We start from the raw sequence: 15,330 nt of genomic DNA, 5'->3' as shown, positions 1-15,330 counted from the left end.
TTTTAAAGAGATTTGAGCTACCTGATATATTGGGTAGAGTACAATTTACAGTTTTGAAAAGGGAAAATTTCGTTATAGATGGAATATACCTTTTTAAGAAGGCTTCCGTAGTAAATTCTTCCGAATAATAGCTTGCAGGTAGTCTTTTATTCCTTTCAAATAGTTCTTAGGAGCTAGGAAAAGGAAAAATGAGAGTCTAGGGGGAAATCTGAAAAGATGAATGAGCTATGTTGTGTATGTAATTGCAGGGTCATACTGGGGGACTTTTCTAGATCTCATACAGTGAGCGAGAAATACCGCCCTGTTCATATTCGAACATAAAACATGAAATCATCAAGCTGTCTGAAATAGGAGATACTGAATAAAATAGTATAATAAAAGGGCCGATTCTAAGCATAGGGGAACCAGACAAAGCAATTAACGCGTAGATTTATGAAGGGCGCCATTTGTTCTTAAAAGCGATAACTAAAGTAATAATTAGCTTTTAATTATTGATATCTTTAATTTGTACGGGGCACCAGCTGTTTCATAATTTTGAAAAATTACGCGCCTGTAAAACTTTCGGTTTGAATTTCTTGGTGTAGCTGGGAAAAAAAATGTTCAAACAAGTTGAACTAGTAACTAAAGAATTAAACCTAATATTAATTTAGAAAACAAAACTGGTGCTTTAGAGTAAAAATAGAGGGAAGGGATCTTTTGAATTTTTTAAATCAAATATTTTCAGATTGAAACTCAAATTTTAGTGTGTAGTGTATTTTACCTAATAAGAAAATCAAATGATTTTGCATCGTAATATATGACGTTAGAATATCTTTGGTTAATAAGGCTGGAAATTTTCATAAGAATTATCAAATGTTTAAGCACAATTACCAAATATTACTGATTACCTGGTGTATATCGGGCGCCTATAATTTCAGACTAATTAATTTTTAGGTATATATTTGCGCATAACCTTCTCTAAGAAGAAACTTGAAAGATACATGTGCCATGCTCTTATCTTTTGAAGTCATTCACTGAAAGATTTTTCGCAAGGGTTCGAACGTATACTGAACTGACAAGCGATAAGTGGAACAATACGTGTGGAGAGAAAAAAAGACTTGAGGAAGTATATAATTCTACAAAGAAGGTGGGTTGTATTCAATGCAAAAGTGCTCAAGAATATTATTCTACGATTTTTAAGGAAAAGGGGACAGAGTTTTGGGTAAGAATGCCCTTCCGACCCGAATGAATTCGCAGAATTAGAGTCAGATATTTTCTCTTTTAGCCATTTGAAGTCGTGATTTTGAAATGAGCTTCGAAGAGTTTAAGAAACTGCATTTGCTTTATTTCAAATACATTTGATCTAGTATTCCTTTTAGTAATAAATATGGCCCCTGCCAAGCGAAACGCCCACCAGCGGCCGAGGGGTAAAGTTGCTGAACACTGGTAGTTCAGTCTGAGGTTCGATTCCCGACGAGACAGTTTGCTGCATTGGCATTTACTTGGGGTTTTCCCCATGTGTAACATGTATACCAACCGGTTTCTCTTAGAAAGTCCTACCTAAGGCATCCCTCCCTTTAGGGAAATAGCCCTCAAGTGCTTTGCGATAATTAAATAAATTGAGCTAAAACCTGCCAAATGAAAAAACACAGTGCTAGTTTCAAGTACAAAATAATTCAATTTTCAAAAGAAAATGGCAATTGCAACAAGGCTACAACAAGAATGTTTGGTGTTTGTGAAAGACTGAACGGATGATGATGATTTATTTATTGATCGGAGTAACAATGATGGTGATGATGAAATAAAATTCGATGATGTGCCTGCAGATATAACAGAAGACGGATTTTTCATGTTATCCGATAATGAAAAGGTTTAAGTTCATAAAGTATATCAATTCTTTTAAATAAACAGCATTTAGTTTCATGTAAAAATCTGGTTTGTTTTCTTATTTTTAATCTATCATTTTTATATCCGGCATGTAACAAGCATCCATAAATTTCAGTCTTCATTTTTTGTGTTAAAAGTACGCGTTTTACGCCGGAATATACGGCAGCTCGGTTTAAAATTAGACAATTGTATGAAAAACAAAACAAATATTTAAATTATTTATATGTGCGTTTATTGTTTTAAGATCTTAGTTGACTAAACAGTGTTAAGTTGATTACATCTCAGAGACACAAAAACTGAAAATCTTTTACTTTACCGAATGGCAATACTCTGACAATTGGCTAATTTTTTTAGGTCAGGTGGATAATACAACATCATACAATAATATTATAACGCAGTATAATGACTTTTAGATGAAACATTTCTAACTTCCAAAGAACACACCGTGAAAGAAAATGAATAGAGGGCTACCATTTCAAATAATTAGATACTGCCACTTCTGAAACAGGGAGAAAATATGTAATACATCCTTTCAAAACACAGTGCAAATGTTAAGAACTGAAAGCGAGAGGAATTAGCAAGTATTCTTGTAAAATATACCACAAGCATAACAGAGTCTCGGGAAAATAAGAACCCAAATGTGACCCCTTTTCTATACGCAGTTCTTTGCATAATGAAAGAATGAAGTAAATTCATATCTCGCCTTTTGAGATATTTACACATTTTCAGAGGAAATGTAACGAAATATCTCATAAAACTATGTGATACAGGACTCATCATATATATGTATATAACGTTAAACGTTCTCCGCAGTGTTTGGGGAGCGAGTTGAAAAATATAGATAAATAGATGCCTTAATTGCCGAGGCAACTTGGCAAGTGTTGCCACTGTGCGAAATATAAATTTAACTTGTCTGTCTCATAACCTCATAGATGACTGTTTCAAAAAGAAATTCAAAGCAAAGAAATTTAAAAGCAAATAGTTTTTTAGAATTTGAAATCTTTTTTACACGGTTTTATTAAAGCTCTGTTTGGGTCAAGTACTGAAATCAGTTTTTAGTCCAGTTTTACAGTTTTAAACTACGAATAAATGTTATAGCATTTATGCCTAAATAATGTTTTGGAATTTTGTACCAAAAATATTCTGTAATTTAAAAAAAGTATTTATGCTTGCAGTAAATTAAAATGTCCACTATAGGCAGCAGGGAATAAACATTTTTTTTTTTTTTTTTTTTAATTAAAGAGAGAATGTTCATACTTTTAAAACACCTTTTTAGAGTCTATAAAAATATTATTAGCTAATTATTGTCGTTTTTAGGCCTATGAACACTGTGATAAAAATAATATTTAATTTGCTGTTCTTGAGGTCTACGCATACTGTTAACGAAAACAATTACTGTGTTAAAAAACTAATTAAAGTATGGCTTCGGCAAATATTTTCTTTCGCATTTTTTGCCGGATGAGAAAAATATGAAATAAAAGAAGCTTGCTATGTTCAATTTAAAAAGGAAATAAATTTTATATAGGGCTTGTATGTATTTTAGATATTTCAAATTTTTTTTTAAAAATTTGAAAGTTTTAAAATTTTATATTATGCTCAAAAGGGGATTTTATTTCAACGTTTTGTGTGTTACCTCTATTTATTAAATACCATGTTCTTCGCACTTAAACTATGAAACTCAATTCAACAGAAATATCACAAAATAATTTAAAAAGAGCATATCTTTAGAATTTTCGACACACAATCCCGCACGCTAGAAAGATTTTTTTTTTTTTTTCCCCCATACAGTTTTGCCATTGATCGCTTTGAAATCGTTGAGTTTGCTAATCAAGAATTTGTAAAAGTTTTACAAAATATGAAATTTATAATAAAAAACAATTGCAAACTCCAAGTATGGGCTTCCAGATGCCCATATTCTGGTGGAGGATTACATTATTCAAAGTTTGGTGTTGGCGTATTTAATTATGGCAAAGCACACTAGGGCTATCTGCCTAACGGGAGGGATGCCTTCGTTGAGGACTTTCTAAGGGAAACTGGCTCGTATACACGTTACACACGGGTAAAACCACGAAAACGCCCATGCAGCCAGCCCGTTCGCGGGATTCGAGCCTCAGGCCGAACTACCAGTTTTCAGCGACTTTACCGCTCGGCCGCTGGTGGGCCTATTTAAAGTTTGATAGTTCTAGATCCCGTTGTTTTATCATAATGCAAGAAACATACATTTATGCAGATTCTTCATTATTTAATTTTTTTTAAGTACACAGGTCGATAATATTTGTTCGCACGAATTTGAAAATTAATACAGCCTTATAAATCTTTCAACGCAAAATGCCGAAACGAAATTAATAGCCCTTCTGGGCGAAGGCCCTTTGGGTTAAAATTGTAGAAGCAATGATTTTTTAGTAAAAGCCCAATGTAAAGTTGTTAGGTTAAAAGTATTTCGTCAGAAAACTTATTTGAATATTAAACTAAAATATTCATTCTTAATTTATATCAGATGACGTTTTGAAGACAAGAAAAAGATTTTATCGCCTTAGGTCATATCTTAAAGCCATTAACATAGACAGGCATTCATGTATTGCGTTATAACACGCGACAGCTATATATCTTAGAGCTGAAAGCTTGTCATGGAAGATTTTTCGAAGTTTCATATCTGTCTACTATACTTAAGTAATACGCAGCGGGGGAAAAAAAAAAGTTACACATGTAAACCCATACCAAACCAACTGCACTTGACTGTAAGGATGACACCGCCGCTATCTCATTTCAGGAATAATTGTTCCGACGAAGACGTTTTATGCCTCCCACATGGACTCTACAAATTATCAGAAGTGGGCTATACAAGTCTACATTAATATAAGGAGAAGAAGTTATTTCGAATTGGGTTTTTCTGTATTAAAAAAACTGGGCAGATATCAATACTATAATAAAAGAGTTAACAAATAACTGTCGTTCCTCTAGAAGTCGGTGGACCTCTAGAGGAAGGAAGATGGGTAGGACACCCTTAGACCCATCTCCCTGAGGACTCGTCTCCATCACAATTGGGGGGGGGGTAGAACTGAGCAAAGTCATACTGTCATCTGTATGATGCTCAAGGCCCTTGTCAACAGCAGGCTCAATCCTGTACTCCTTGCAGTAATTAGAATTTTTAATGGTTGTAAATATAGTATTTAGTAGCTATGTTTCTTTATCGACAAAATTCCGTAAGTTCCAATTAAAAAAAAGATCTCTGCGTAATGATATTGTGTTATTAATTATTAAATTAGGCAACATGCGGTTGAGCAAGCTTATACGGTCACAGAGAGAGAAAGTCTTTTGGAGCCGCCCAAACGGTATAGTGGTTAGCGTCGTTGACTGCCGTGCCGAAAGGCCCGGGCTCGAGTTCCGGAGAAGGCATGGATGTTTGTAAATGTATAGTGTCCGTGCGGCATGAGGTCACTCTAAATATGAAGGGAGCCGAACCGAAAGTCCTCTCGAGAGGTTGCTGGTATAGGGAAGAGGGGTGGGACACCTCGGACCCGTCGCCCCCCGGGGTGCTCTCCATCAAACTTGGGGGCGCCACTGAGGTAAAACGCACTATCAACTGTAAAGAGTTCAAGGCTGTTGTCAACGAGAGGAGTAAACTTGTTCTTCTTACGATGAAGATTTCCGTGGGCTTGAGCTGACTGTACGTCAGTCAAGTGAGCCTTAGCAGCAACAACAAATATTTTAGAGAAATGTGTTATACCTTACTCGCACATTCCATATTCAAATACTTTGTCAATGACACAGTTGTTTCTTGGGTTTCCGGTTGTCTCGAATTCAATTTTGTTATGATATTTAAGCTCAGATACAAGTTGGCCTTTACCGTCTGTCTCTGTGGCAGACAGTCTCTCTCTGTGACAGAGAGAAGAATCGGTTCTAAACCACAGTTATTACAGTTTATTCTACGAGGCATTACTAAACATATTTGCAGTTTGGCTATGATTTTATTACTCTTGCTTTAATTACTTATACAAGAACTATGAAATCCGCCCAGCTTTCTCTCTCTTTTTTTTTTATAGTTAGTTAATTAAAGATACATTAATCAATTATATCTAACATTTTTAATATATTAATTAAAAAATCTGCTAATTTTCTACCTTTTTTTTCCTCAAATTTAGGCGGGAAGATTATAAAACGTGAAATTTGTCAAAGAATAAAATTTCTTAAATGTTTAAGAAATATTAAGTCATTTCTTAAATAACGGCAATTTAAAAACTACATACTGTTCATTTGTATATGCATAAATATGCATCGAAATCCACACACTTCAGCTATTTCAAGTCTTTTGTAAGCAGAATTCAAAAGAAAGTTAAAAGAAAAGGAAATCTGAAAGGTGTCAGGTTTTAACAATCTCCTAAAAGGGTTTCTTAAGATTTTTTATGCTCTTATAGAGCTTGCAGTCTATCACTCTGCTGTTACGTTCCGTCATATCTTCCCTTCTTCTTCTTTTTTTGGACATTGTAGCTTTAGTATTAAACATCATTTCTTTTTCTTAATGATACACTTACGCCATATGCAATCCAACAACAAAATTACAAAATGTTCAAAACCAACATAGCTTCCTTTATATGTTTGGAATTCTCGATGCATCGTCAATTGTTGCTACACATTTATCTATGTTTTTTAGTCCAAAGGGATTTGAATCCCGAAGGACTATTAGTTTCGTTTTGGCATTTTGCGTCGGACTCATAAATGTCGGTTCACTTTTCAAACTGTTGCCACAAAATGTTAGAGTCCTGCATTATATTTGAAGAAATTAAATAATGAAAAATCTGCATAAATGTATGTATATTTCTCGTATTGTGATAAAACAACGGTACATAGAGTCATCGAATTTTGAATAACGTAATCCTCCAACGAATATGAGCATGTGGAAGACCAAATATGAAATTTGAAATTTGTTTTATGATCGATTTCCTATTTTTTAAAACTTTGACGAATTTTTGATTAACAAACTCAAGGATTTCAAAGCGAGCAATGGCAACGTTGTGCAGAAAAAACATTTTTATCTCCAGCGCGTGAGTCTCTGTATCGGAAATTCTAAAGATATGCTCGTTTTAAAACTATTTTGCGATATTGCTGTTGCACTGGATCTTATGGTTTAAGTGCGAGGAACATGATATTTAATAAAGAAAGGTAACACACAAAATGTTAAAAAACGCCCCTTTGGACGTAATTTAAAATCTGAAACATTTCAAAACTTTTTTTTTTTTTCCCCCTGTCTTTTTTGAGTTTATCTTATTAATAATATTCTGTTTTCTTGCTCAGACGGCTTCACAAAAACACTTTTTTAAATTTTTATTATTGCGTTTTGTGTGTTTGCTTTATTTATTAAACATTACGTTCTTGGCACTATATAAAATTGGATTCAATAGCAAAGTCTCAAAATATTTAAAAACAGCATGTCTTTAAAATTTCCGATGGAGAGCTTTGCGTGATGGTGATAATTTGTTTTTTGTACAGTGTTGCCATTGCTCGCTTTCAAATCGTTGAGTTTGTTAATCAAAAATTCGTTTTACAAAATATGAAATAAATAAAAAAATTTATTGAAATTCAAAATCCAGGCTTCCAAGTGCTCCTATTCGGGTGAATAACAACGTTATTGAAAATCTGATGGCTTTAAGTACGTTGTTTCTCACAATGCGAGAAACATACATACATACATACATTCATGCAGATTCTTCATTATTTAATTTCTTTGGCTCTACTCTTATATACGCCCTAAGATCACCAAATGTAACGATATGTGTTCTGCGCTGGTTTTTGGCGCGCTGGTTTTGGGAACGATGTTGTTTGTACGGCAACCCTTTTGATGTTGAAACTTAACCAAAGAATATACATAGACGTTCTTTGACTTAACTCTTTTGCTGCAGTGGTTTCTCGTTGGTTCGTGTCGTGCGAGTTCTGAAATGGCCTATGTTGCAATGAGAGCAGGGGTGGCAAAATTTCAGTCGCGTATTTTAGATTGTGGGCAAAGTAAAATCCTAAGGATTTAGGAAAAGAAGGTTTTGAACATTTATTTGTAAACCATAGTATGAATTTTGTGAATAGCCAGTCTGGCTGTCATATAAATATCATAGAGAGTAATTTGCGGCATGTTAAAGCTACGTTCTGCTATCCGAAGAAGCATCCATTATGGAAAGTGCATTTTATTTTATTGTTTTTATTTTGTAGAATGTTATGTTCATTATTTTTTACTATGAATTTCTGTTGTTATTGCTGTTTTTTTGAATTATTTGTAATTTTTTTTTTTTTTTGTTTTTTTTTGTTGTTGATTTCTGCGCAATGCCTAGATTATGCAATTCGTAGATTTTTTTTAAAGTTTAAACAGAATGCTGTGTACATGGTATTCTTTGAAAGTTATTGTTGTTATGTTAATTTATTAAAACGAGGTGTCCGTAGTTCGTAGATTCCTTCGCTGCCTAGATTGTGCAATTCGTAGATGTTTTTTTTCTTTTTTTTTTTCAGTTAAAACATATCGCTGTATACATGGATTCTTGTCAAATATTTTTGGTTAGAAACTTTACGTTTTTGTTATCTAAATTTTTTGTTTTTGTTTCGGATTTTTAGCTTAAATTGTGTGTTCAAAACGTGGGTTTTGCATGGGCGAAAACCGCGTTTTTGGAGACTTTTTAGGCTTAAAGTTCGAAATGTAGACAAAAAATTTAGACAGTAATAGGGCACCGTGGAGTTTCTCGCCAAAAATATTTGTCGAGAAATTTGTTGCCAAGCGAGGGCGTATATAAAAGTAGTTTCATTTCTTTAAATATAATACAAGGCGATAATATTTGGTGGCATCAGTTTGTAAAGCGATACGCCATTTTTAGTGATCCAATTCAAAATGCCGTTTCCAAACTAATATCCAAAATTCGGCTAAAAACAATTTCACTGTCACAAATCTATCATTACTGATTTTCACGTATTTTTATTATGTAAACTTAAGAAAGGATCTCTGAAAGAAAATTTCTGGCAAGAAAACAGTTAACGTACACAGAATAAATTACAAGACAGAGTAAGATATGTACAGATTGTAGGGATTTAATATTCATAAGCTGAAAGAGCCAGATGCAATGCTATACAGAATTAGAATTAGGGGAAAAAAATAAAACAGTAATTCCCAAGTCTCAGTTCCTCATCAGAAGGGCCGGATTTCGAACGCTAGACGCATTCCAATTAACAAAGCTGCATAGTGGGTGCTCGATAAAATATCGCTCTGCTTAGAATTAGGATCCTCTCATTAAGAACAAAAATCGTGAATCACTTGCCACTTCTCATTCCCTCTTATTAAAAATATGATGTCATTAGCCATTCTATTTGAATATCGTAATTACTATTAAATACTCTGAATGTGAATTTAGAAGAGAACTTAATTTTTTACCGGCATCAAAGCCAAGAAACCATATCAATGTAACTATTATTTATAAATTATTTATAAGTCGGGGAAATTCTGCATGTATTACTAAAGTCCGAGGAAATTTTATCTTGACAGGCAGAATCAGATTGATATTGCAGATCATCCGCTTTGCCCGCCAAACCAAGCATCTGTATGGACCAGCTTCCTTTCTTTGCAGCGAACGCCCAGTAATATTATCGTCCAGCGTTATATTTAAAGACATTAAATAATGAAGAATCTGCATGAATGTATACATGTTTCTCTTGTGAAAAAACAATAGTACCTAGAGCCATCAATTTTGAATTACCTAGTCCTCTACTCGAACATGGCTACACGCATTCCTATTAACAAAGCTGCATAGTGAGATTCTCGATAAAATATCGCTCTTCTTTGAATTAGGATCCTCTCATTAAGAACAAAAATCTTGAATCTCTTCCACTTCGCATCCAGAAGCCCGAATTTTGAATTTCTAATTTTATTATCTATTTCATATTTTCTAAAATTTTAACAAATTTTTTCTAACAAATTCAATGATTTCAAAGTGAGCAGTGGCAACACTGTACGAAAAAAAAACACTTTTATCTGCAGCGCGCGAGACTTTCTATCGGAAGTTCTAAAGATATATTGCTTTTAAATATTTTGCGATTTTGCATTTGAATCGAATTTTTTGTGACGTAAGCGCAAAAAACGTGCTTATATTTAATAAGCAAAGTTATTGATAGCAGCGAAATCTTGCTGGAACGTCACCACTGAGAAATCTTTTCAAACATTTAGAAAAACAGAAGGCTGAAAATATAGAAATGTAACGGAATAATGAAATATATTCCAACAATGATTTCTCAAACGCATGCATAAATTCTACTAGACACATATCTAGAGATGATTAGCATTAGAAAGAATGTAGTATATACTAACACGTGAGCAGTGATAAACTTGTTTCTTTCAGACTTTGACCCACCAGCGGCCGAGCGGTAAAGTCGCTGAACACCGGTAGTTCGGAACGAGGTTCGAATCCCGCGAACGGGCTGGCTGCATGGGTCTTTTCGTGGTTTTCCCCATGTATAACGTGTATACAAGCCAGTTTCTCTTAGAAAGTCCTCCACGAAGGCATCCCTTCCCTTAAGCAGATAGCCCTCGAAGCTCTGCAGTAATTAAATAACCTAACCTAACCTTTCAGACTTCGACTTTTCGGAGCTCGATATAAAACATAACGGACACAGTGTATTACGTCAGCTGCCCAGCCAGGAAAGTGGTTAGCAAAGCTGACTGTCGTAAAAACATTCGCAATCTTGTTCTCCTTACCATGATGAATTTCGTGAGCTTGTTCTGATGTTACAGTCAGACAAGTGAGATAAGTCACAACAACACGTATTATAACAACATATTCCGGATATCACGAAATTTAGTTACTACAGATAATGGATCCTGTAACGTAAAGAATCCAATAGTGTAAAATCAACTTTAAAAAAACTGCTTTGTAATGACATTGATGCATGTATATTATCACTAAAATATTAATTAAAAAAATGACATGTTACTTAATTCTTCATATTCTACTCTTAAGGCTGACATAAATTTATTTATCATGGAACTAAAAAAAAAAAAGATGATTTATGATTTTATAAAACATTGCAGGCGTTTAATATCTTAAGCGAAGCTAACACAGATAAGAAGCATTAAACAATCTACATGAAGATAAAAATTAAAACATTATTAATTTTTTTTATCACACGTTAATAAATGTTTTATCTCACATTACTATTTTAACACACTTAAGAATAATTGATGGCAAAAGATATAGTTTATTTTGTGACAGATCGAAGAATGATTCATCTTCCTCGCTTAAGTAAATAATAGAAAAAAAAAAAAATGTGAAAGGTTACAGATTTTAAATTATGTCCAAAGGGACTTTTTTAAATCTTTTGTGTGTTACATTTATTTATTAAACATCACGTTCTTCGCACTTAAACTATAAAATTCAGTTCAACAGCAATATCACAAAATAGTATTAAAATAAGCATATCCTCTTTAGAATTTCCGATACAGAGACTCGCGCGCTGGAGATAAAAATGTTTTGGCTTACAACGTTGCCATTGCTCGATTTGAAATCCTTGAGTTCTTAATCAAAAATTCGTTAACGTTTTACAAAATAGAAAATCGATAATAAAACAAATTCCAAATTTGGGCTTCTACATGCCCATATTCGTAGGAAGATTACGTTATTCAAAATTCGATGGCTCTCTGTACCGTTGTTTTATCACAATGCGAGAAATTTACATACATTTATGCAGATTTTTCATTATTTAATTTCTTCAAATATAATGCAGGACTCTGACATTTGGTGGCAACAGTTTGAAAAGTGAAACGGACATTTATAGTGAACCAACGCAAAACGCCCAAACGGAATTAACAGCCCTTCTGGATTAACGCCCTTTGGGCTAATAAAATCTGAAAGATCAAAATGGATATTTTCGTTGAAATATGATATCTGAGAATTTTCGCGATTAACAATAGTTTCTTTACTTCGTACAAGGAAGTAAAAAGAGTCCATATGTACAGATGTCACTTAAAAACATCGGTCAAATGGATTCAAGAGCAGCCAAAATGGATATTTTCGTTGAAATATGATACCCGAAATTTTTCGCGATTACAATACTTTAAAAAGCGAAATTTATTGTCAGCTGTGCTGAACTGGTTCACTGTTCTATAACCTGTTTGCGTTAACTTTATATTTTTATATTATGACTAAATTTTAACGAACACCGGAAGATCAATGATACTGTAACATGATAATTTATAAAGCATAGCGATAATTTTTATATATGTATTTACCAAATAAAATATACAAATGCAATAAAACTATTATAAATACAGATATTTTGTTTCTTTATAATTGAGGGGCATTTACTTTAGCTAATTTTAAAAGTATAAATAACTTAATACACATTAAAATATTTTTACATATGCAGACAAAGAGAGAACATGTGAAGTAACTCAAGTTAATAATTTTAATCTCATTATTTTGCTCATGCCATTTTTATATTTATAATGTAGTAATTAGTATTTTAGTGTAAAAAATCTGATGTACGTGACTTCCTTGATGTCATTGAAATCATGACTTCCTTGTACGGAAAATTAAATTATACGCATTTTTTCTTGCATTTTATTTAAACTTATTAGATTGAATTAAACCTTCTTCGCCGACAGCGCATAAACCACAATAGAATAAATGCATTCTTTAAAATTCACTTTGTTTACCATAGCGACACTCTGGCGCTTAACAGTATTATATTTCTTTCATATTATAACTCAGAATGCACAAAATGTATATCATTTAAGGAATTATGTAATCGTTGCCACATGTTCTATTCAAATACTATAATAAAGCTAGAACGATGTATAAAAGAAATTAAGCAAATAAAACAAAAAAGAAACAGTTTTTCACAGACGATTGAGTATTTCTCATTTAATTAATTCAGTTCTTACTTCGCGAGAAGGCAAAAATACATAAAAACTCAAAATATCTATATTAAAAATTACGAAGTAAATATCAAACGCTTATTTCCTCGAAAAAATTCCAGAAAGAATTAAGCATGATTTAATTGGCAATAATAAATGAATGCGTTATTTTTGTTGTTGCGAAGCTAAGTTTCTCTAGATTGGCAAAAAATCCACTAGTCTCCTGTTTCAAATGTAAATATCAATGGCCGCCATTAAAAACAAGCTTAGCGGCAATTAAACAACTTTAAAATTGCTGATAATTCTAAAAATATTGCACACAGATTTACTAAAGGCATAAAATCCTTAACCGGAAGATAAAAACAATATAATTCAATCATTTTTAAAGAAAAAAAAATGTACAATTTACAAACATATAAGAGTAAAGAAACTGAGATCACTGAGCCGTGTAATAGAGTGGATATATATATAAATATATTTATATACGTTTGGTGAGGCCGATTGCAACCAAAATACGAGGTGCACATGTACATATTATAGCAGTCCTATATACAAAATTTCAACGTTCTGAGGCTACTCGTTTTTGAGTTATGCGAGATACGTACATACGCACGTACAGACGCCACGAAAAATTCTCTTCAGAATTAATTTTAAAGCAGTTTTATAATTTTTTTGAAGGAGAAGAGTCTTTTATTCTGTCCTTACGTACAGATATCACGCAAAAACATCGTTTAATTGCATTCGATAGCGGTCAAAATGGATATTTTTGTTGAAATATGCTGCCTGAAACTTTTCGTTATTACAATACTTCCTTTTTACTTCGTACAAGGAAGTAAAAAGGAATAGAGTAAAAAAAAAAAAAAAAAAAAAAAAAAAAAGAGCAGTTAGAAAGATATGAAAAATGGACATCATAATCAAGTGTCTTACCTTTAGAACTAGCACATGAGCAGGTTGCAGACGTTTTCTTTTCCACATAACCATGATGATACAAAATTACTACACACGAAACGCTAAATGAAATACTCAAATGTCGTCTGCCGTAGTCTAAACAAAAACTTTCATAAATTGTGTTCCCGACTGTTGCACACAAAGCTACAAACTTATTTTCTAAACTATAATAATGTTTTCCAGTGTGTATAGTTAGTTGTTAGTTGATAGAATGAGTCACAATTCTGTGAAATCTTATCGTGGGGAAAAGAGGCAAGCTTTCTCATATCTCTTACTCAGTTGCAGATAGTCTTATTCAAACGATATCTGGGTCCGGTTTCAAAGTGCATTTTTTTTCCCCTTAACGAGTTGAGTACAAAATGAAAACAAAGAAATTGATTACTTTAACAAAAGGCTTATTTTGATCTTTCTTTTCAGAAAATATTCAGAGGATTTAAAAGTAAGATTATTACCATTGTTCAGAAAAGCACTAATTTGTTCAAACGAATTGCTGCAAAATACTAAGAGTTTTCATAAATAGTAGTAAAAGTCACACAATTAGAAAATTTTACGGAATGAGAAGAAACAATAGCTCAAAATGAATGTGTAGCGGCAACATAATTTAATGTTTTTATAACATTATTAAGAATTTATGAGTGGCAACATAATTTAATGTTTTTGCACAATTATTAAGATTTGCTGTGTGGCAATAAAGAGTTCAGTTCAAAAAATTGTTACTTTGGGTGTTCCATGATAATCATTGCGTAACCCTTATTCCTTAAAAAGCCTCGTTATACTATGTTTATGCTAAAAGTAATAATATATGTAACAAATAAATATGAAAGTTATATGAAAAATGAATATGCTGTTTTTAAAAGACTAAAAAGACGTATTTATTTTAATTATGAAACTCTCTGATATTTTGTTTCGATTTTGATCTTATTTCTATACCTACAAATGCATTATAAATAAACAATTAGTTCTTGAACGGCTCGAAAGGAAATTCGAGACAAAAGATTATTAAAGAAATTGATAATTTTAATTTCTTTGTACGAAGTAAAGGATGTATCGAAGTCGCGACAAATTTCGGGTATCATTTATTTTCAAAGTAAATATCCATTTTGATTGCTCCCGAATCCCTTTTGACTATATTTTTGCGTGATGTCTGTATGTAGGGCCGGAATAAAGGACTCATTTTTTCAAAGCAGATTGTAAAATGGAGTTTTTTGGGGACGGCTGTATGTACGCGCGTAGGTAAGTATATAACTCGTATAAGTTAAAAGAGATTCGCCGTAGAACGCTTTATTATTACACTGCTGGCCACCGTAAATGTAACACCCTGAAGGAAGCATGCAAATAACATGAAATTTACAACATGCGTTAGCGGAGGTGAGATATGCAAATGATTAGAATTTCAGCGCAGACGCACATCACATGCGCTTGTGGCGCCACTTCAAAGCGCTATTTAAGGCTTGGAGTTTTCGACGATTTCAAGTTCGGCAATTGTGTTTTTCTTGTGGTTCCCCCCCCCGAAAAAAAAAAAGATCATTTATGCCTCGTAGTAAACAGCGATCATCGTTTGATCAAGTATCCGAGTTCGACAGAGGAATGATAGTGGCCTGCCTACCGAGAGTGTGGATTATCTTTCAGGGAAATCGGTA

General features: G+C 33.0%; 1 protein-coding gene across 2 annotated transcripts in view; it reads right to left on the bottom strand.

Annotated features, from left to right (window-relative positions):
* The window catches only part of LOC118193511 (uncharacterized), a 44,261-nt gene extending 30,351 nt beyond the window's left edge, over positions 1-13,910 (bottom strand). The window contains exon 1 of one of the 2 annotated variants that reach the window (XM_035364610.2): positions 13,670-13,910. In XM_035364610.2, coding sequence (XP_035220501.1) covers positions 13,670-13,723 — 54 coding nt within the window. In that variant the 5' untranslated portion in view covers positions 13,724-13,910. The remainder of the gene's footprint in view (positions 1-13,669) is intronic. The other variant, XM_035364609.2, reaches the window with a different exon arrangement.
* Positions 13,911-15,330: the final 1,420 nt, after the last annotated feature.

The sequence above is a fragment of the Stegodyphus dumicola genome, chromosome 12 (genome assembly GCF_044657685.1).
Source record: "Stegodyphus dumicola isolate Sdum_Otavi_A_Nest chromosome 12, ASM4465768v1".
Taxonomy (NCBI): domain Eukaryota; kingdom Metazoa; phylum Arthropoda; class Arachnida; order Araneae; family Eresidae; genus Stegodyphus; species Stegodyphus dumicola.
The sequence above is the reverse complement of the archived record's forward strand: the minus strand, read 5'-3'. Positions and strand labels throughout refer to the sequence as shown.